Source organism: Pempheris klunzingeri, chromosome 14 (genome assembly GCF_042242105.1).
Source record: "Pempheris klunzingeri isolate RE-2024b chromosome 14, fPemKlu1.hap1, whole genome shotgun sequence".
Taxonomy (NCBI): domain Eukaryota; kingdom Metazoa; phylum Chordata; class Actinopteri; order Acropomatiformes; family Pempheridae; genus Pempheris; species Pempheris klunzingeri.
The window spans coordinates 9484015-9508288 of NC_092025.1; the positions used below are offsets into that span (position 1 = coordinate 9484015).

General features: G+C 41.2%; 1 protein-coding gene across 1 annotated transcript in view; it reads right to left on the reverse strand.

Moving 5' to 3' along the window:
• LOC139212730 (glutamate receptor 3-like) overlaps positions 1 to 13702 on the reverse strand; it is a 69438-nt gene extending 55736 nt beyond the window's left edge. Inside the window, exons 1-2 of the mRNA XM_070843244.1 lie at positions 13615 to 13702; positions 13072 to 13230 (exon numbers count right to left, since the gene is read on the reverse strand). Coding sequence (XP_070699345.1) covers positions 13072 to 13230; positions 13615 to 13702 — 247 coding nt within the window. The remainder of the gene's footprint in view (positions 1 to 13071; positions 13231 to 13614) is intronic.
• Between the last annotated feature and the right edge of the window lie 10572 nt (positions 13703 to 24274).

Here is a 24274-nt window from a genome sequence, read left to right on the forward strand (position 1 = left end):
GTGGGGGTAAAAACTTTAATGTAAGGGTGAGATGTGAGCGAGTTCATGATGGCATTAATCTTATGAGTAAAGCAGCCAGTATCTGAATAAATGGGTGCCATGTGGGATATCTGCTCCCCATGGCCATGCTCTGCTGCCCAGTGCCCTTCACTTCTCCTTGGTCTGAATGCAACTGCTTGGGTAATCAACTAGAAATAATGGGGAAATCAGTGCACTGGCTGAAGCTCTTAATGGACAAATACCCTGAAACATGGGTATGCAAATGTACAAGCGCCAGGCTGTGCTGCAGTATAAAAGATTTATAACAAGCCTGATCTGCTGCCATCTGCGGGCCTATGGAAATGAGCTTGGGCCATAAACGCACAGTGCATCAGACACTTGGTCTTACATGGTGTTAACTATTTTATTTTATTTGTGCATAATAAATGGTTTTAATAACCCCAAGTAGGACCGAATCAGGGATATGAATGTTATAGTAACAAGTGAATCAAATGTTGGTCAAACAAGTAAAGCTCCTCTGATATTTCCGACCCTCTGTTCAATGCAGATTCCAACTCTGCTCATTGAAGCTGCTCAGTATCTCTAATCAATGTTTAATTATGTTATTATCTCAGTGTTGGGATTTAATGAGCTGCAATCTATAGATTGATATCAAGTCACTGTACTAGAAAGCCCATCCTGTAACAAACTGTAGGAATTTACTGTCAGGCTCACAATGGACAGTTTAAAAAGGATCAAAATTGATCCAGCCGAACAAGAGACCTTTTTTATTGAATCGTTTGCCAAAAGCTTGTGCCCACATTACCAGCAACAAAACTCGACTCGACAGTTCTTTCTGAGATTCTGCCGTGTTATGCTAACGTAGCCTCCTGCTGCTAGCAGAGATGAGGAGCAGGTTGCATACGTCTTTCTAACTCAACACAAATTTGTAGTCACTCAACGCTGACTCAAGTGACATCACTTGAGGCAAACGACATCGCTTGAGCTCCACAAAAGGCTTTATACGACCGTCTTCATATACAGCGTTACTCCCCAAGACTTATAAACATATAGTCTACACAAAACAATGCTCACTTCATCAAGTTATGATTTATTCTTAATCTGCTCACTAATCTGAAAACTACATTTTCAACAAAAGCAGTCAAATTATCCAAACTGCTTTTAAATTAAGTACACTTCAAAGATGGCAGCCTGCTCTATTTATCAGATTTCATGACACATCTTGCATTAGTTATGTATTACTCAAGCTTGTGTACCCGTATTGAAGTGTTACTAGCTGAATGTCGGGAAACATTTTTTAAGTAAAAATGCATTAGCTAAAAAGAACTGAAGTTTACATAAATGCACTTTGGATAAAAGTGGAGAAAAGAAATCGCACATTTATGTCTGCAAATGCAGTAAACTAATTTCACAGTTCTGTGATTTCTCTATGTGTTGGAGTTCAGTTTTGTATGTTTTTCAAAAGTTTCCTCAGTTCAGCTTTTCATTAAGACAACCATTCAGTCACCCACACATTCTTAATAGCTCGGTTCAGTCATCTTTCACTCCGTCGTATGATTATTCCTCCATCGCTCCATTTCCTCAGCCTTCAGCTTGCCTCAGCACACACATCAGCACTGTTGATGTGTGGTGAGGTTGACACTGGTTTTAATACTAAAAAACAAAGGCATCCACTGAAAAAATCTGCACCTGCTTGGTATTAACGATGTAGGATGATGCTGTAATCAATGGGGAAATACATTCCAGGGGCTGCTGCACCATTGTTTTATATCTGAGGGAGGATTTTTAACCTTCATTTCAAGGGCTAAATTGGCCTTTTGTATTCAGTTAAATAAATCTCCCCCTACATAAACAGAAAAATGTCAGATCAGGTGGTCTTCTATTCAGCTGTGGGTTCGGGGTGCTTCACAGTAGCTCTTTCAGCGGATCACATTATTCAACACAGCACAGATTCCTCTTCGAATTACAAATTTCTTCTCTAACACACAATATTCAGCTGTGTTATCCAAGAAGAATGGGGGGCAGCCATTAAATTAACACTTCTCAGCTCATCCAATATCATGCAAATTCTATTGTCAAAGTGGCAGTAATAGCTTTTTGTTTGTCAAGGTTAAATAGACGGCCTGTTCTCCTAAAGGACTAATGAAATCATATATTTGGGCTCATGAAGCAGTAAGCACTATTTGACCACAGTAAATTCCCCTGATCATGGGCAGCAATGAAGACACACATCATTTACTTTATTACAGAGGGGAAGAGGAGCTATGTTTTTGCACTGTGGACTGTGTGCATTTCTGCTCAGAATACTAACACAGGCTTTATATGCATGATTAATATCCAACTGGAGAAATTCACCTCTCCTCGCTTTCTGTCCACTTTCATCTTATTCCCTCCATCACCTAACAAACACCCACGTCTGACTGTCATTACTGTCGTAGCCGTTGCTTTCTCCTTCTCTCCCTCACGATTTCTCTGCTTCTCTTCAACTCTCGCCACCTCGTCGGATTTAACAGGTAGATGCAGCACCTCCAGCAGCACCAACACTGTCTAATGTCTTCCCGAAACTCAGGGCTTTGCAGCTTTGTGGGTCGCTGCAGCAGAAAGCAGGGGAATCTTTTTTGAATTTACCATAAACCCTGCTGATGTAGGATTGAACCTGTGGTGTATCTGCGCAGCAGAGCTGAGCCTACAAAGTGAATTCTTAAAGCTCTATTGCTGAGGGGAATAGAGAGGGGCTGCCGTCCTTTCCCGAAAAGGGAACACCGCATGCAGTGAGAAAATTGAACCTTATGCATATAAGAATGTGAGAATGAGGAAAAGGATGGAGGAGGACTCCTGCAGGGAGGAGGAGGTGAACTTTCTTGGTCTGAGTCTCTGGTGAGAGCCCTGAGGTTTTTAGAGAATTGGATACTGCACTTGAACCAAGTGAGGACAAAGACTTTACTTTTTGTGATGATTACAAATAACCTGTTTATGTGTGTGCTGCTGCCCGGTGGGAAGTTATTTTTCTACTGCTGTCGGAGAGAAGTGCCTGCAGTGATGCTTAAGAAGAGGTGAGCAGCGGGACTTCAGTTTGTTTTCCTGAGGGAGATGCAGGCCGTGTTGGCCTCAGCCACACGGGGATACCTGTCCTGTCTCAGGGTCACATGTTCAGTAAGAGAAGAGGGTAGAGGACACAGCACAAACATACAGCGGCTGTCCAAAACTTATAAAGGATGGGGTCAAAGAGAAAGAAGGAGTACTGAATATGTCCATATATCAACATCAACAGGAGGGGCAGAATGAGCACTGACAAACAGCAACACAAGATACTGTGAAGCTTGTTTCTTTTAAGATGAGTCTGCCTTTAAGCTTAATGAACTTTTACATCTATTCAAAGCCTTACACATCAAATAGCCCATGCACTATACTAACTACATTATATAAGGCCTCTTTCCTGCCCTGAGAGTCTACAGCTAAGCTAGAGGCTGTGTGAGGATGTGCGTAGGCATAGTCTGCTTTGAGCTAAATGCTAATGTGATGCTATGACAATCTTAACATACTGATGCTAAGGAGGTGTAATGTTTACAATGGTTGCCATTTAGCTAATTAGCACTGAACAAGGTACATCTGAGGCTGATGAGAATGTCATTAATTTTGTAGGTTTTTAGTCATAAAACCAACTGATTGGACATACAAATTTTGACTGTGTGAAGGGGTTAGATTAAGGATCTGAGGCTCACTTAAGTCATTATAATTAGTCCTGTATGACATGAATGTAATGGCAGTCCATCCAAAAGAGAGATTTCACTTCAAGCCACAAACGTTAATCTCACTGTGGCGGAACAGAAAAAGTCACTAAAGTCAGCAGAATTCATCATCTCTGCGCCATCTGTACCACATTTCATGGCATCCTCTCAAGTAGTTGAAGTGTTTCAGTGGTGAACCAAGATCAGCACGACCATCCCTTGAGCCATGCCACTTAAAATTGGGGTTATCATGATGCCTGCAACTCATGATGATCATCAGTTACTTAAAAGACACTGTATGAGACACCGTCAGAATGTCTCACAAGCCTAAAACAGGTGGGCTAGTAAAGCCATGCTGGCAATAAATTAGCCCTTTAGAACGAGAAAGTGATAACAAAAACCCAACACACTGTGGTGTAACAATCTCAGATAACTATTGGTTTCCTACTATAAATGAATCACAATGGCAAATCCATACCATAATACTTCTGTCATGTCAGTATTCATCATGCAGCTGATGTAGACGTCACTCAGAGTGACTGCTGCACACTGGTTTTCACAACAGCTTTTATGTGAGACACCCCGACCATTAACCCCTGATGTCACATGTGGGGTTATGTAACCTCTGCATGATGTACGACTGTGGGAACAATTGTGAACTGTAAATCAAGGTAATCCATTTTCCTGTCATGATACACACACGATTGTCTCACTACTCACTGGCCTACTTACACCTTATTCCTGCCAAACCAGCAATATTCACATACAGTATTAATAGTTGCAGATTACATGAAAATGGACTGAAAATGTCACAGAAACTTGGAGGTTACAAATTAAATGCTGTGAGCAAGTCCAAAACTAAAAGTAATCAAGGTCACTTTCCACTTTTTTCCACTTCGTTTTAAAGGAGATCATCAAATGAGGCAGCATTACTAGGCTGGACAGACAAGTCTTGTAAACATGTTGACTGACAGACACTCAGCAGATTTAATGTTTCCTCATGGAAACAAGCTGTACCATCCTCTGAATGATGATCTGCTGGACGGGAACACACAGCCAACATCCCTCCCTCGTTATTCCAGGTAGCATGGTTCCTTTGCATCTTTGTGCTCTGCCAGCAGCCAGCAGCTGGATAGCATGAAGAAGGATGCTGTGGGAATATCTCTGGACTCTGTGTGTCTGACAAACACAGTTGTAGTCATGCTACCATCAGAGTTTGCAGAGTTCAATGAGAACCATTTTTCACCCTCAGTAATTCAGTTTCTGCTTTTTGCAGACCCATGGAGGAAGCCAGGGTCTCCCAGCATGCACTGGGCAGCAGGGAATGATCCACTGGACAAACACACATCTAATCACCCATTTAACGAACATACTATATTCTGTAGATCCTACATTCTCACCTTCATTTCTTTGGACTGTCAGAGGTAAACCCATTCAACAAGGGATTTTTGTAGCAAACAATGCAGGAAAATATCAATAACTTACAAGCACAAGTATATTTTTTTATTTATCCAATTAAGTGCAACTTTCCAACACAATCGTTGTGCACAGGCATCATAAAAAAGTGCACTCTATTTATCAGCAATGCAGACAAGATTTTGATTAAGCTTAAGTGAGTGAGTGTCACATATCAGGAAACTTTACTAATATGCATAGTGACAACACACACTGTTGCTTTTATAATGTCTGTCTGTCCCACGTATATTCAGGTATTTATTCCTCCTTTTTATATACATTATTATGCCTTATGACAGAAAATTGAAATCCAACCAGATAAATATGTAATATTTCAGTATGCTGAAATACTGTGGAAGACAATATTGGACCAACTCAGCTTGTCCACATGCTTAGTAACACATTGTACTTCAAATATTATGTAAAAACTGTTTTATGCAGACTGTCTAAGTGTCTACAGCCAAGTGAGATTGTACATCTTAGATTAGTGTCAAAATGCAATAATTGGCTAATTAGCACAAAACACAAACTACAGCTAAGCCTGATGAGACTGTCATTAGTTTTGAAACCAAATTTCATGCCAATCCATGCACCAGTTGAGATATTTCAGCCAAAGCCACTAATGTAAACTGCAGGTGCACGAGAGAAAACATTAGAGGAGTGCCAAACTCATTCAGATTCATCCTCTGGAGACCATGAATATCTGTATAAATTATATAAATTTCATGTCAGTCCATTGAATAGTTGTTGAGACCAAACTGGTGGACCAACTACAGAGCTACGCAGCTAACATGGCTAATAAAAAAAAAATACCAGATACAATGTGTATTGTTCTGAAATTGTGCAGCATCTCATCTGGTTTGATTTTAATAAGATGCACTCATTCTACTGAAAGGTTTGTTTACACCTGCTAGTTCAATTTCATCATAAAATTACAGTAAATGTTAGTTTGAAGACAAAAAATCTGACTGAAGGCAAAGTGCACATCGTTGAAATGATCTCTGTGTTATGACATTTTAGTGTTTTATATTTGTATCCGCATTACAGCCTGCATTGTTGTGCAATTCGTCTCAGTTGACCAACCACAGTGAAAATAGAGGGCATATAGGGACTGAAGCCTGAGTAGGTGTTTCTCCTCAGGCAGTGTGGTTGCTTGTTGGCTGGAATTCCCTCTTCTCTACAGATTACAGCTTTGTAAAAGCACACATTTTCTTCCAGTGGGCTACCCCCAGCAGATACTCATTATACAGTACGCAAAGAGCGGGGCAACACTGGTTGGATTAGCCCTAATCTGAGAAATACAACTGGATTCAACCCACATCCTAAAACAACATGACAGAAAGAAAGCTACAGCAGCAATGCTCAGACAGCGCCTGTGGCTACTGGAGTCTTGTATTGAAGAATGCGCTTCAATATTTCACTGCATCACAGTAAACGCGCCGCTAACACTCCACCTACACATGCTTTGCATATACAGCAAAAAACACAATCCAGGGACCACTGGAGGAAAAAAAGGTTATAAATCTGTCATGATAAAGGAGACACTGGAAGAGGGATTTACATTAAAAACACTTAATGAAAATGCAAATATTTGGGACTAAAGTGGAAACTGATGACTCTGTGTGCAATGTAGTTTTAATTATCTCAAAATTATTCATTTTAAACCATAAAATCAATTCACTTCATGGAGTAAAATTCATCGTAAAAAAACCCCCTCAGTATTATAAAGTGACATGACACAAAAGAGACAAAATAGACAATAAAGGACTAAATCTGAGTCGTAGTCTAATGAGATTTGAAGTGTTCCTTGTTTCAGTTTAAAGCACTGAATGATTTGAAGTCATTTTGCTCCTTAATGTTCAACAACTGAGCCACATACAACTTTTCGAAGCAGCTGCTCTAAAGTATTCACTGCCTCGATGGCATCTTTGCTTTTCCTTTGCATTCTTCTGTGCAGTTCACAGCTCGTTGACCTTGGATAATCTCAGGTAGCATTTAGTGAAAAACAGCAGGGCTTTCAGTGGCAGCCTCGCCGAAGGACTCTGTGTAAGAATGTAACAAACTGCTGCAGCATCACTGTAGCTTGTCAGTAGTGATCACTGTCGCTCCGTTACAGCGCTGACATGTAAGCACATTCTGATGCACAGGATGAAAGACTAACTGCACGTCTCCAGTGGCTTGCCCTCAAACATATTCAGTCCTATTCCGCCATTTTACAGCATTGAGACCAGCCGAGGTTGACCAGCTCAGTTTGAGAAAAACAAGAAATAAGATGCTTTCTTACAATAGCTTCTTGCACTTGACTAACAGTGATGACTCCAGTCAACTGATATTTAAAAGCCTCTGTTGTAGTTACGGCCTTTTCTTTAGCATCAGCGCTCCCTTGTTCAAAGAAAGCTAATGCATTTATGCTGCATGATGACCCATGAGTATTATTTTGCCCCACAGCACACACCCCACAGTGAAAGCTCTTATTAAACTAAGGGTCAAACCATGTATTCATGTCGGTGAAAGTATCAGTTAGAAGACGACACTGCCTCCAACTAAAATGACTCTTTAGTAAGATAAAATGATTCCAGAGACATCATGAAAGCTCTTATGTTTTCATTATGCTTCCCGATGAGAACGGCATGACAAATCTGAGGATGAGTACTTGTCAACTCGGGGCAGGTCATCTAAACTGACAGGACTCTGGCTGCAGTAGCAGTAATATTTTTATCAGTACATCGTGATAAAAGGACATGCTTTTGGGTAAGTGTCTCTTTCTGTTCAAGGGCTCCCAAATCGAGAGGCTTCCATTTAAAGCTTACAAGTGACACGCAAACATAGAATATGTCTGACATCTGAGCAAAGGTAGTGGATGTGGTGATTCTTGCCTTTATGTGTGCACAGTGTAGCTTTAAAGCCGAGAGTGGACTTTTTTTTTCCCTCTTACCATTAAAAAAATAAGTAAACGGCTTAAGTAATCATTTATGATAAGTAGACGCATGTATTACACTGGCCAAATGGGGTGGATTAAGATAGAAACTATAATGCAGAATGCTCTCCCTCAGACCAAACAATTTGACAACCTTGTCTCTGGTGCTCATGCATCATTCATGACTTGTCGGTTCAGATGAGTTCTCACAGTTATGATGGATCCAAGGTTGTTACATATTGTTTGGTTACATCCAGCATGTTTGTTTTGCTACAGTAACTCCAGAAACAAATATGTGAAGCATTACCAAATTCGTATTTACCATTAGATATTATACTATTTGCGCTAATGATCCAAGCAGTGAACATTTTTTTTCTTCTTCCAGAAACCTCACTGCTTATGAAATGAAGGCTGTATGTGAGTTATTGCATTTGTAAATATTTAATGATATAGTTTTTTTGTGAAATACATTTCTTTTTTGGACCGACAGTTAAATATGAAGATTGATATTACTTTCATACAGTAAATATGAAGCTACCGCCAGCAGCAATTCAGCTTAATTTAGCACAAAGACTGCAAACAGGGGAAAATAGCCAGCCTGGCTCTGTCCAAAGGCAGCTAAATCCAACTACCAGCGCCTCATGGTGTAGTTTCCCAACATTATGAACTACTACAGCATTAGAGCATATAATCCAGTGCACACAGCCAACTATGAACAACATGACCTTTATTTTTCTACACAGTACACTGCTTTACTAAAAGATTTTATCTAAAAGTTGTTTAAAGGTCCCATATTCTGCTCATTTTAAATGTCATACTTGTGTTTGGAGGACCTACTAGAACAGGTTTACATGGTTTAATGCCCAAATAACATGTTATTTTTCTCATAGCAGATATGGCTGCTCCTGCTGTCTGAAGGCTCAGTTTCAGAAGAACAGAACAGTCTGCAAGTTTTGTTCTCACCGATGACGTCTTCGTGTTACAGGGAGCTGGTGTTAGTGTGGAAAAAACAGTGGCCTACAGCCAGGTGGATTCAAGAGGTTTTCACTGGCAGCAACAGTTGGCCTGCTGAAGGATGGGAGGAGGTCACATGATCCACAGATCCCCTTATGACATCAAAAAGTGAGCCAAATCTAAATGGTGTGTTAACAAACACATTTACTGAAAGATGGAGCAGGAGAAAAAGAAAGAGGGCCGTCTTTTCTTATAGTTTGGCGGTCTCTAGACACATCGATGACAGACATTTATGTTGAAAAGACATTAAAAGGTGAATTTTGTATAATATGGGACCTTTAAATTGCACATTGGTATTTGAATGTGCCGATGTGTGCGCTGCCTGCACTGTAAAAGAGCAAAAGTAAATGTTGGGATAGTTTTAGCCATCAGTGCTTGCACACAAGCTTTAACTGAAATGTCCTTATTTGGACACAACCTATGAGTCAATGTAATCACCACAGTCTTAATAATGCAAAAGAAAAGAAGAAGAAGTAGAAGAAGAAGAGGAGGAGGAGGATGAGGAGGAAGCGATCTGGCTACATAAACTGGTCTATGCTGCATTAGTGGGACTGTCCATTGCCTACACACTGAAGTGCTCTAACATTAGCCTCTGTCTGAGCAGCATCACACCGGTTGAGTCATAGCAGAGGGAGGATAGGTAGCTATAATAAACGCTCTAATAAGAAACACACTGTCATACTGACATTTGATCAAATTAAAGTTCATCTGGAAAAATTCGGGTCGGATCTGATCCATCCTGCTGCCACTTTAGGCGAGAGGAGTGAATAAGGTCTTTAAAAATGCATGATGTGGATGTTTGTTTTTACATGGCACAGCGTTACAACTTATTTACTGTATGTGCTTGCAAATCACTCAGAAATGTTTGAGAAATGTTTACAATTTTACACTCAAAGCAGTAAACACACACACTTGGTTATACATTATGTAAATGCTGTTTGCTAACAGCTGTCTGCCCTGTCACCATATCCAAAAACTATATTCCCACATGCATTTGGTAAAACTCCCTCCCTGACTGTCCAGCAGCTCTGTCTCCTCTGTCTCTTCCTGCCCTGGCCTCAGTCTTAATGGATATAACCTTCCCATTTCTGCATTTATGCACACAATCTGTCCTGGCCTGGGGCAAGGTGGCACATCAACACATCCTACAGCTTCACTCCAGCCACCCACAAACTGGTGAGATAATAAACACAACAGCACTGTGAAGTTCTCTCGGTCCGAATCAATTCAATCGAGTCGCAGTGACTAGAAAATGCAACGTATCATTGGCTGCATACAGGTTTGTTTGTTTCTCAACTTTCATTGCCGCAACGCAAGCATCAAAGTGAAGATTCACTGTTTCTGGCTGTTGGAGAGCAGCCATATATTAGTGAAGAGGGACAGAGATAGAGAAAATGAAAGCTTGGTGAGAATTGATTTTTCCATACTGGAGAACAAACCGGAGCCACACACACACACACTGCTGCTGGACTATAGCCTTCCACCTATTGATCTACACTGCCGATAACACAGTCATTTGCCATCAGGGATTTGTAACAATCATTATATACTGACCCAGCTGGAGGACAGCAGTGTTGTCCTGCTTTACTGCTTTCAGAATCCATACAACAAATGCAACAAAAGTCCTCACATTCACACAACTGATTACTTTATCCAAAAAGGGCACATTTGGTGGACAATCCCTAAGATCAGCAGCGATAAACAGATTTCAAACCTTAACACTTGCTAATATTATCAAAATTAACTATGTGAGCTGTGGGAAAGCAAAGCAATGACTAAACTGTGGCTCTTGCCAGAATAGAAATGTGTCAAATCATAATCATCACATTCATTTGCTACATCGACACCTGCCAGGCAAGCAGGGCATTATGCAATCCAGACTACTAAAATAAGAATCGTGGAGTTTGGTGCATTTTCAAGCGGTGCGTTAGTCACAAGCTGGCCTGACTGGTCTGCATAATGAGCTGCTCACTGGGAAGCATCTAGCTTATCTTTCACTGGCTTATCTCACTAAAATTAATCCTCCTGATTATCATGTTTTGTCTACGTATCCTTTAGGAAAAAAAAGCCTTAAGCTTCTTTCAGAAACAATGGATTCCGGTTTACTCAAAGTGAATCTAATAAATGCATGATACAAAATATACAGCAGCAACAGGCCTCTATTTGCACTGTTTAACTCTACGGGGCTCCACATGTGGCATCCTTTAAGCTCCCGAGAAAAAATCAGTGAACATTATCTTACAGAAATAATGCATAGCGCCCAAAACACATACTGATGTTGAAATGATTTTGAGTGTGGCCAAAAGACAAACCCATGGGTTAAAGGTGACTGGAGCTCATTGACTCTATCACAAGAAATGTCTTTGCTGGTTGAGCAGTTTTACATAATGGCTTGCTTTTGACCTCCTTCAAATTAACAGGTGTAGGAGAGCTTCTGCGTTATCTTAAATCTGGACATGCAAAGTACTTAATATTCATTTCTTCCTCAGTAACAGCTGCTGAAGTGCCCTTGAGCTGAGCACTGACCCCACAGCCGCCCCGGAGTAATCACTCGGAGGCCAACAGTGCAAGGCCGTGGTCGACCTGGGCAGATGTGAGTGGGTGTATTTGTGCTAACCTGCATCTCCCTGCAACGTCTCCCCAAAGGCTGCTGCTTCTTCCCTGCTACACTCTCCAGCAACCACATCACCTCAACGGCATTTTCATTACAGCCGAGCCGTGGATGTATGAGGTGCAGTTGTGTTCAATTTTCCTTTCTTTTTTTTTTTGCCTCTTCCTCACTTCATTAGGTTACACAGCCATTCCTACAGCGGCTGACAGAGTTTGGAGAGCTGCAGCTGATCCTTAAGCATGAAGTGTGAAGTGCAGTTGGTGGGAAGAAGGATAACAAATTAATTCTCCAGACAGAACTTGGTGCCCTACATGGCAGAGGACTGACTGGTAGACCAATTATGAAGCCATCTCACACTCCACGGCCCTTCCTATCAAATCCATCACGTTTGTAGAGATGACTACATGGATTACAGCATGTTACAGTTGATACAGTCAGTTATTTATACATCAAGAGTGTGGTCAGAAGAATTCACGTCACGGTGCTGCTGGTATGACATAATGTGATATCTAAATCATCAAATGGGTCGCAGCCTAAAGATGGGTACCAATCTGCATTATATTTGGCAGCAGGTAACAAATTTACCTTTCAATTATTCAACACAAGAGTTATTATCAATGTGCAGAGGTAAAGATCGCTCTGGGGACATTTTTATTTTCATTTGACAGTGAGGCAACAGGAGATTTAAAGGAGATAGACGTGATCAAATGCAACAATTCGCATGGTGCACCCAACTAAACCAGTAGCCACCACCACAATATACTTAGCAACATGCGACCATCACCTAAAGCTTTTATCTGAAGCCTCTGCCAGATACTACGGCTAGCAGAACGGCAATGCTTGTTTCCCTAACTGTCATCTAAGTGCTCCTCGTCAGCTTCTCTGGAATTACTGAATTACTCAATTTACAAAATCACTGTGTATGGCCAATTACGGGCCATCATGCTCCATAATCCAGCTGGAGAAATCTGGATTGCATGACCGAGGAGTTTGTGTGTAAGGCCAGACACTTGGCAGGTGTCTGTTTAAAGCATGACACCAGAGATCCATTTTACTCAAACGCCAATTTCAGCTCATAACATCTGTGTCATTTTTGGATTAGTCTGCCAATGAGACAATTATTGCAAAAGATATTTCACATAGTGTGTGTATGTGTATGTGTGTGTGTGTGTAAATGATAAGGCCTGGAGCCTCCATCATAACTTATGGCTACAATTTGGAAAATATATACTTTGTACCTCTGTTTTTTTTTGTTGTTGTTTTTTTTACCAAAATGGTGAAAAGTGTGCCATTTTCCTGCTGAGATCACTCTTCTGAGGCTGGTTATACAGTGTGTAAGTACTCACAGGCGTGTGTGACAGAGAAACTGTTGGAGGACTCCAGGTTGTCAACATTGTAATTGAGGTGGAAGGGTTTCTCCGTCGCATTCTGGTTGGTGTTATAGAGCTGGACAGCAAACCTGAAGGCGCTGTGCTCCTGCACTGTAGAGCGCATGAACAGTCCACCTACAGGAGGGAAAATGTCACACACAGCAGCGCTCTGGTTAGTTCGCTCCAAACACACATGAAGAATGCGCTCTTTATCTCCAGCATAGGACTTATTTACAAAGCCAGGGCTGTGGCGCACCGTTGCGCATCATTGGACAGATGACTGAGTGTGTCCATTTTAACAAAAGAAAGACACAAATGTGTTTGCATTCACACCAAATCTTGCACTGCAGATACAGAAACTCGCGTTTTGACAATTTGGATCAACTCTATTTATACCAGGAACCTTCTGGCTTTATCAGAAGTGAACTTGGTAACGAATTATGCCACTAATGACATCAGTGCGACTTGCAGAGACTATGTGAAGAAGGAAATGTACATGCAGTGTCCCATTGAACTTACCAATGTTGATTTGATTTGGAAAACCTGCCAACGCGTCCCCCGTGAAACACAATAAAACAACGACTGTCACTATTGCGCGATGCCACATTTTTCTCCGAGAAGTGAAATGAACTCCTGGTCTGGATGTGACAGAGGAAAAGCAGGGAGAACCATGTACACGGGCTTGTACGCAAAGAAATCCACAAGATGCGGCGGGTCTCTCTCTCTCTCTCTCTTTCTCTCACTCTCTCACTCACTCCGTGCACCCACGTTGAATGTGTGCCAGCGCAACTGCAGCGCCAGCCCTGTGCCGCTGCTGGAGACCTAAAGCCAGTGTTTTATCTCAAAGATGGTGGTGGTGGTGGAGGAGGAGAGGAGAGGAGAAGCGGATCTCCTTAACTGTGGATGAGGAGCATTGAAATGGGCCAGAGAGCGAGAGCAAGAGGAGAGAGAGGGATGGTGGGAGGGAGGGAGGGAGAGAGAGGGAGGGAGGGATGGAGGGAGGGCGTTTATCAAACTTGGTCTGACGTTGAATTATAATAAGAGCAGCCTCCCGTCTTCCTCCTCACGTCACTGCAGAGTTGGTGTGTGAGGCGGTGTAGCCTCTGCTGGGTTTGGTGTGTGTGTGGTGCAAAGGCAGAGCACAACAGCATCTACTCAGTATGGACCAACAGTATACTGCTGACTTAAGAGTGTGTGTACTATCTATCTATCTATCTATCTATCTATCTATCTATCTATCTATCTATCTATCTATCTATCTATCTATCCATCTATCTATCCTCCCTCCTTGTTCAGATGTATAGCAGTACTCATGCAGTAGTCCTCCTGCACACCAGCAGCATAATCTTAGGCTGTCCCCTGCAGGTGTTTGAGTGCAGATACTGTAGATGTGGGAGCAGATGCACTGATTTATCTTTGTTTAATCGCTGGTTGCCAAGTGGCCTAACTAATGCTATACATTAGAATCCTAATAGACTTACTTGTGTTAAGTCATTTGAATTTCATGTTTGTTGGCAACATGAATAGTTGATGCAGCAGCGAGTCATGCAGGAGCAGCGACCTAGTTTGAGGGCCATCATACGGAAGTGTCATGTTTGGATGTGTTCGTGGTCTGAGTTCTCAGTGGTAAAAATCTGATTTTTCTTCTCTGCTGTTAATTTCCCAAATAACGTATGTATTCCATTCATCTCTGAGATAAAGGTATAGGTTCATTTTTTCCACTAACATTGATGCAAAGACGTGGAATGAATGGTGCAGAGGTTGTGATCGTCACTGTTTGTATCTCTACACACATTTAGGTACTGTGTCAGTTTGTAATCGATCTTAGGGGAGTATTGTATTAGCCAGCAGACTCAGAAACCACAAAATATGATGAGGTGCTCAATTATCTTCGTTATGAACTGTCACAAAGTGAGTTGCTTGTCTTTAAAACTGTGTCACTGACAGAAAACGGAGAAGAGAGGGATCTTTGAGCTTGTAGAGACATAGACTGTTTGTGCTTTAACATGATCCACCCAATTATTACACCATCAACATTATGAGGAACTTGTGCTCTGCCTGGCGATCTGACTCGCATGAGAGGAAGAGGAATCACTGACAACATCACAGCGCCCGCAGCGCAGCATGCAGTCATCTCTATCTCCTCATGAGGTGATTGCCAGGTAATGTCTGGCCTTAAAACTCAACAATATCAGCAAACCTACGACTAATCTGAAACATGAAGAGTCTGATTCAATTCTACTAAAGTTCTTGTTGCTTTGGTGTAAACTCCACAAACTTGATGTTATTTCCACTGGTTTTCCCACGGCTTTTCATTTAGAACACTGCAGTCTATCTTCTCCTGTCTAAATCAAGTCTGTAACATCTGCAGCCTGTGCTAAATGCAGCATCTCGGGTTTTACCAAATCACCACCGAGTTTACAGGGGATTTTCAGCCTCTCACAGTGCTTTTTATTACACTGAAGTATATCATTTAAAGCACATTATGCACTGCACCCTGCTGCACTGTACAGGAATGTGAGCTAAATATACTGAAATACAATCGGTGGACTCAATTTTTTTAAGGACAACCACTATTCTGCCTGAAGTTCATCCTTTTTTCTCTCATTTATCTATTTCAAGACATTAAAGTTAAATCACTTTATTCACTCCAGTACTGCTTACTCACTGTGAGCGACTCACATTCAATTAGATTAACTGAGCAATACAGAATCAGTTCTGCTCATAGAGTGTGATGGGACAGGAGAGTGTGTGTGCGTTTTATACACACAGACACACACACACGTGTGTGTTGGAGTGGTAGAAATCATTACGGCTTCCTAGTTAGACTGCTGCAAAACCAGCACAGCAGAACAGGCTACAGAGCCTCTGCTTATTGATCTGGATGTGATTTAATGCTTGGCACAGCGAATACAACAACTGCACTATAATTAAGTTCAATTTCATGAACAAAAATAATGTCTGGGTGGTATGACCTTTTCACAGACAAGCAACACCGTTAGCATGTCGTTTGTAGATATGAGCTCCCTGCCGCTTGAAAAATTATCCAATTAGTTTCAGTGCACTTAAACACAAGGCCTAATAAAAAAAAATCTCATATAACACAAATATACAATATGAGATGGTATATTTACTACAGGTGAAAAGAAAATGTGTGGGCCACAGTGTAGCCTGAAACTTACTTGGAGTGGTGCAGTGTTGAATTGATTCAGCTTGCTGAAGCTCAATTCATAAATGGAAATTCTAATGTGTAGCATCAATGTAGACTTTTCTAAAACCCCAAAGTGCACCTTTATGAACCCACAGCACAAGTTTAAGTGGACTTTTTGGAGTAACTATTAGGACGAGAAAAGAAATAAAAGTAGACTCTTCAGCCAAAAGAAAAACAAAGAAAAGGTGACAAAACCTGTCCTCCTTTCGGACCCCCTCTCCACTCCTGAGTCCCAAACACGTGTGACGGCCTGACACAAGGTCATTTCCCATCAGGGATAAGCTTCCATGTCAAAATGAAACTTTGCTGCAATGAATTTATCTCTAAACGTGTTGGGAATGAAGATGGCATATTTGCCTTTTATACCTTCCTCTCTGCCTCTTAATGAGTTGGTTTGATGGCACAATTTATGCCAGTGTGACTTTGCAGCCTCTACAGCTGCACACTGATTCTCTGAGTTCAAAAGAAGACGGTGACTTTCAGGATAACACAGTTTTCACTCAGTGAGAAGTTCCCCAGGAAATATATGACAGCATTTCAATAAGTGTTAGAAGTCTGTAGGAGAACGTGCAGGTTACCATTGCACTGCCTCCTCGGCACACTTCCCACTTTGCACCGTGGCAAATGAGATCTGCTCAGGGAGTCTCTCGCTCTCTGTCTGATACACAACCTCTTTAGCAAGATTCAATTGAGTGTAAATGTCAGCAGGTCTTTTCCGAACTTCCTATGGAGTTTAAGTAAGAATGGCATTTATGAGGTGTGGACCATATGGTGGAAGTAATTAATAGCATGGTGTTGTTCTGGCATTGCTTCAAGAGGGTTGTGATGATAATCTATGAACCCCTGCTAGTTAGTGAACTACAGCGCAAGAAAACGTCACCCATGGTTTCAGTAATTGTTTGTTGGTTTTAAAATAGAGTAATGTGTCTACTGTGCAGCAATAAGCCAACCACAGAAATCACAAAACAAACATGTTCAATCACTTGTCAATACTGATCTATCGCAGCCTGTGAACTTAACCTTGTTTTATATATAGCAATTGCTTGTTATAACCCACAGAATTATGCACACAAGTTGTAAGCCTGAGGGAGCAGAGTGGCCTAAATACGGGCATATCCAGTGCTAGATGTAGCGCTGTTAGCAGAGAGCACACAGTTGCAATCAGACACATCAGCCATCCACATTAAGTCATCAGAAATGCAACTGATTTTTACTCAGTTGTGATCATTCTTTAAAAATTCAGCGTGAGCATTTGTCAAACAGATAAGAATGAAACGAAAACCATCAGGCTTCTCAGATTCACACTGTGCAAGTGTCACTACATTTCATTAAAAGCTGAGATTCTTTTACAGTCATTCCACTCAGCAAAGACAGATCTGATATATTGTTGTGTTTGCATGTCATTCCTGAGGCATTTATCAGATCAAATGCAGGATAGGGTTGTATTTTTTTTTTTCCCAGTTTATTCATTTATATAATACGTGCTTTAGGGACTAGGAACGTCACTTGTTTATTTAGTCAAAGTCTCTGTTTTAGTGTCATTACTCAGAGCTGGAACCTGTGAAATTGGATGGAGAACTTTGCAGTCACGTGCGTGGCTCTGAATTTCACATTTAAGATGACATTAGGTCCAAAGCCTGCTGGGAGAATTGAAAAGTGCACAGCAGAAGTGCTTTGATGCATGCGCGGCCTCATTTTCCTTGGGCTGATAACGTGAATGAGGGTTGGCGCTGGATAATTAAAGATGAGAAATCCAGTTGTAAACAATGTCTTCAAAACCAAACAGTGAACTGTGGGTCTAGTGCCATTATTTATTCTTGGTCAGGGATCAAGGGGTAACAAATACAATCTAATGAAGTGTAATAACGCATTGCTCTCCTGGATGCTTTGCAGATCAGACTGCAGCAGACTTTGCTTTAATATCACAACTTTCATTCAGTCAATTTCTTACACACAGAGAAAACCTGAGGGGGGGGATAGTGTGCAATGGATTCACTGGGATTAATAATACATATACCATATCCAAAAACATGGACTGTGGCAAAGTGGCTCCAAAGAGAGGTTTTACATGTAACCAAACAAAAAAAAAGTTATGGCAGCAGAATTCTTCAGATGAAATGATGATATTGTACTTTGTGTTATGATATCCAGGGTCAGGGCAGCAATAAGTGGTCTGAAGCTCCACAGAAAGGTCAGGAGATAAAAAGAGCGCGGTGAGTGCTATAAAACTCCAAGATAAAACCGTTCATGTTTCATTCTCCTGAGGCTTGCTGTAAAATGCCTGTATTACAGCACTACACAGAGCCACAGCGACTTCCCCTCTCAACATGCCCCATTGTCCGTTTCATCTTCACAAATCAAATCTTTGACATATTTTACTTTTGTAGCTCATCTCATCATGGAAAAAGCAGGAAAAAAAGGAAGAACGGAAGAAAGACCATTCAGGAAATGGCAAGCAGACAAAGCAGATAGAGTATTTGTTTCAACTGTGAGTTCATCAGTATAAGACCAACATATGATCAACATATTTCCTCAGAGCAGCTGAGTGGATGAGCGCAGGGTGAAGTTGTGGTGGCTGACAGCTCTGAGTAATCGCTCCGTTACAGAGGGTGCACAGCAGAGGGTGTCTCTGTGTTTGACCTACACGTGATAACTACAGGACCCACTGAAAATGGGTTACGAGCAGGGCAAAATCACCTCAAAAGACCCTCTAATCTCTTCACGAGTTTACATTACATTTCATGTGTTTTCTATATTCTTTTGGTTTAGAAACAGGGGTGACAGGGGTTGTAAATGGTAAATGGTAAATGGGCTGTATTTGTATCGAGCCTTTCTTGTCATTTCGACCACTCAAAGCGCTTTTACAGCACATCCTCATTCACCCATTCACACATCATTCATTCAGGAGGACTCTAAGTTGGAGGAGACTATTCTTTCACACACATTCACACACCTCGACATGCTGACCCATAGGAGATGGGGATCGAACCACAGACCTTCTGATTGAGGGATGACCCACTCTCCCTCTGAGCCACAGCCGCCCCCGTATGTGTCACAATGCAACTTTGGTCAGACACAGAGACAAATTACTGTTGTTATAGCATATTAATGTGCTAATTAGCATTTATTAGCAAGCACAGCTGAGGCTGACAGGAATGCCAGAAGTTCTGCAGGTACTGAGTCATAAACCAAAGCGTTGGAAGAACTGAATTCTTGATAGGATGAGGGTGCTGAATGATTACCATTCATCCTGAGGGGCACACAAATAAATGGTAACCACATTTCATGGCAATCCATCCAATAGCTGTTGAGACATTTCACCCAAAGCCACCAACGGGCCAGTCAATAACAGACCGACGGACAGACCTACGTTGCCACCCATAGAGCCCATGGCCGTCTGGATAGAGTCCAGCAGCTATTAAGAAAATTTTTTTATGACTATATGCTTTATGGATTCACCTGCTCAATGAAAGTTTAAATTTTGTGCCTAAGTCATTTATTCTGTTTACGATTGTGCGTTTAATCCTGCAGCAAACAGCTGATTTAGTGAATGGAACAAATTTGGCCCAGTCTTCAAAGTATTCACACGGCCTGCTTAATTTAGTAAATACTGGACACACACTGTTGATCAATCACAGTGTTTATGGGCCTGATGAAGGAACTTAAGTGTCTATATATATGCCACCTGGCAAATTTACTGCATAGATAATAACCAAGCTGTGTGCACTACTGCTTCAGCGACGACTCAAATACAGTAAATGATGTGTTTATGCTTTCAATAAGCATTTAAGGCCTTATAGCCTAAATTCAAACTGTGAATCTGTATCAGCACATAAGCTGCATATTTAGGAGAGTACAGGTTGAAGCTCTGCCATGCAAGGACTTTTAGATAATTAATAGGATTTTAAAATCAATTTGAGATGTGCTGAGAGACGGTGTTAAGAGGCTTTAACAGGACAAATATGAGTCTTAGTAAGGACACTTTGGTCAGAGCCTGGCGGCAGAATTTCAAACAAACTGAAGATGATTTAAGGATGCCTGCGTTACGCAAGAACGTGCATCACAATAATCTAAACAGGATGTGACAAAGGCATGAGCAAGGATGAGAAAATCCTTGAATAACCCTGCTACAGCTCTGATATGAAGAGCCTGGATGACTTCAGAGATACAGTAGCTGATGACGTTCACTCCCCATCCATCATCACTCAACTTGAGCAAATCTGCAACAAATAACAGGGCAAAATCCCAAACTTCAAATGCATCGAGCTGATGGAGACTCCACACTGCTATAACAGCTCGTGTTGAATATAAAAAGCATAAAAGTATTTGTATGTTGCGTACATGGCTGACAAAAAAATCTGAATTTGATTGATTTTGGATTTGGGAAGAAAATATGAATATTGTAACTATGCAACTAACGATTGTTTTCATCACTGATTAATCTGCTGATTATCTCTATAAATTATCATTAAATTGTTTTGTTAATAACAGAAAGTTATCGTCATCATTTCCTGCATCCTGAGGTTCAAATATCTGATTTTGTCCAACAAAACTCAAAGATATTCACTTTACTTTATGTATGACAAAAAAAATGCATCAAATCCTCACATTTGAGAAGTCGGAACAAGCAGCTTTGCTTTACAAAAAAAGAGTAGAATGATTTTTTTATTGATTTTTTTCTTTACCAGTTCTAATTATAACGAGAATCGTGTGAATGTAATTCCAGAGCTGAACATTTCATTCTGAACTAACTCTGTACTTTCTAAAGTGTCCGGCAGCGGCTGTTCTGTCTGACATTGACATCCTCTAAAAAGTTGTCCAAGGATGTCAAGATGTCAAAACAGTTCACTTCCACCAACAAGGGGAAGGCTACAAAAACTAAAAATAAAAAAAAACTAAATATCCAGTGTCAGAATGATGACCAGAAGATGGAAGATAACTGCAACAGCTGACTTCAAGGCAAAAATGTCAGATTTGAACAATAATAATAATGAAATGCCAGATGAGGTATCTATCTATCTATCTATCTATCTATCTATCTATCTATCTATCTATCTATCTAGACAACAATGCAACTTTAAACAACAAAGACAAGAAAAAAGCCTTTTCTCATGATCAACACAAAATGAATCCCCGGAAGCACCAATGTGCTTTGGAGTTATAAAATGGAACTTTTTGGTCACAAACAAACATGGTATGTTTGAAGAAAGAGGGGCGAAGCGTTTGTAGAGAAGAACAGGCAGAGCTGCCAAGCATGGAGGTGGATCCTTTGTGCTTTGGAAAATGGATTCCACCAGCTATCGAGACATTTTAGAGGCTAAAGCCCGAAGGCCGGTCCAGACACTGAAGCTGAGCATTTCAGCGACACAATGATCAAAGGCATTCCTCAAAATCAACCATCAAGCACCTGATGAAGATTTTGGGATGGCTAACCACATTCCCCAGACATGAACATTATTAAAAATCTGTGTAGAGATCTCAAACGTGCCGTGCAAGCAAACACGCTGAAGAATACTGAAACTGAAAGACTCTTCGGTGGCTCCAGGAAGTGTTTGCAAGTTAATTTCTTTAAGTCAAAAACCGAAAGGGATTAATTGTTCGCAGATGGTAGGACTACTTCAGCGTACCACTATTTGTTTCTTCTTGACATGATGTAAAGCTGTGATAATCCATCATTTAAAAGAGTCTATTCTGCTGGGGAAAGAGGGGGTCCACTTGCCCATTACTATACTGAGTGAGTAATTAAATTCGCAAACAAAGTATCTTCAGAAGAAACAGCAGCGACTGAATCAAAATTATGTTTTCTTTAACAGACTGCCCACAAATGGAGAAAATGATGCAATGAAAGACTAAAAATCTGGTAATTAGGAAGTCTTGTTTGAACAGCATGTTGGTAACCAGGGGGGGCTAAGGTGCAGCAGCACACAGATGAATATTAATGGGAATTTGATTAAACGTTCCCACATCTTTAACTGAACATCCCACAGGCAAAGTGCTTACAGAACAAAACAAATTAGCCCGGCAATTTTAATTATCGATGTTCTGTTTTCCTTCATTCCTTGTCTTTGTTCCTGCCTGATGAGATCTCAACAACAGATGTTTAAAGGACAGAACTAACATTAGACTTTCAGTCCTCTGGCTGACTTTCTGTGCATGCTCTGCATGGTTACCTCTAAAACTGGGGAGTGAACACGAGCCCACACACGCTCCACGGGGTATTTCATGTGGTAATTTAATGTTTCACCGTAATGTCAGATATTCAATTACAATATACAGACAACAAACTGTGAATACGGCTCAAGAGTAATGCAGTTTTCCTTGATTCTGCTTATACAAGTGATCCCAGTATGAGCTGATCCTCGGCGAAATTGCTTCCAATCTCATCCGACAGCATAGCACTTCTTGAACGCAATGTTTGCTGCCAACTTTTCACAATAACACAAACACAAAGGACCCGGCGAGCTCTGATGGCTTTTTAAATGCATATTAGATGCTGAGCAATGTTTGCAATATATCGATAAGTACACGAAATGCTTAAACTGAGATGGTGAACAGGAGGCATCTGTGACACTGATAGAGATATCGGCCTAATGAATTATGGGAAATATATGACGCCGGTTGAGTGCTCTTATGGTTCATCGAAGAAACTGTAACTGGAATAACTCAGTACATATTTTCAGTGGGTCCAGGCCTAGATCACAGGTAATTGTTTGACTAAATTTGTAGATTGAAGCTCCTGTGTTCCTCTTGAGGTTGATTTCACTAGTGAATAGTAACAATGACGTGCACAATAACTACACTTCTCCTTCCAAATTAGTCAGCAAACACCACCAACATTTCACCGCTGAATTCAGAATAACACCGAACATCCCAAAGGGAATGTGCAATTACAGCTCCAAACAAGGTGGCTGATTGGCACAGGTGGAGACTTCATCACGCATGGATGATGACGCGTTTGCTGTTGCTGTTTGGAAAAGAAACCATATGTCGAATATCACGCTCCAACGTTTCCTGTAAAAGAGGCCTGGCTTTGAGCTCTTTATTTTATCAAAGAGCTCAATCATTCTTATCATGAAGGTTTCTCTGTGAGGCTCCTATGGGTTCTTTTCTACGACAAATCTGAATGTTTAGTCATATAAGAATGATTCTGCCTCATTTACACTAACTACAGGAAAATAGCTGCCAGTGTCGCCATAGTTTAAAGATTGGACAGTTCAGTCCACTGCAACACCCGCCCACTCAAACAATGCCCCACATTGCCCGCATCTATAAATAGGGTTACTTGGCTGCCATTCCTCACACTGCTCCTTTTCCCCCTGTAGCATAGCCTGCCACAGCAGTGCACAGCCATCCACCAGGCTCTGATGCAGCATGCAGCACTGGTGGTCGACACCCCTGACTTACTGGATCACATCAACCTCACGCACTGCTTCAAGTTTGTTCTGACCGCCGGCCTGCAAGAACTTTACAATGATGTGGGCTGAGCCACACGAGCCAAGGCGCTACGTCACACACACGTTTGTTTGAAACAGTTCACAATCTAAATCCAAAATGTTACTTTCATCCGAGGACTGGGAATGTGATGTTTTTTGTAGCATGTAATCCTCTAATTTAACTTAAAAACAAGTACACGGGGGGGGGTGCTTGTTCCTGCGTGCATATTTAATATTAGGGGCAGCAAATAACAAGGTAAATTAAAGAGATGTTTTAAATAACATATTTAAGGAAAAGCATAATGTCCTTGAGAGAGTACACAGTGGTTAAAACTGACCAGTTTTAGGGATTTTTTGTAGCGTATTCCAGTCGCTGGCTGTAGCACACTTGAATGAGGCCTGGCCCCAAGAGGACTCGACTTTAGGGACAATTGGCAAAGTGTGACAGAACGGATTAAGTTTTCACAATACTTCAGATATGCGTAGTTGGACGGCAGAAACGTAGAAAACATGGTTTGCCAGAGCAGAACAGCAA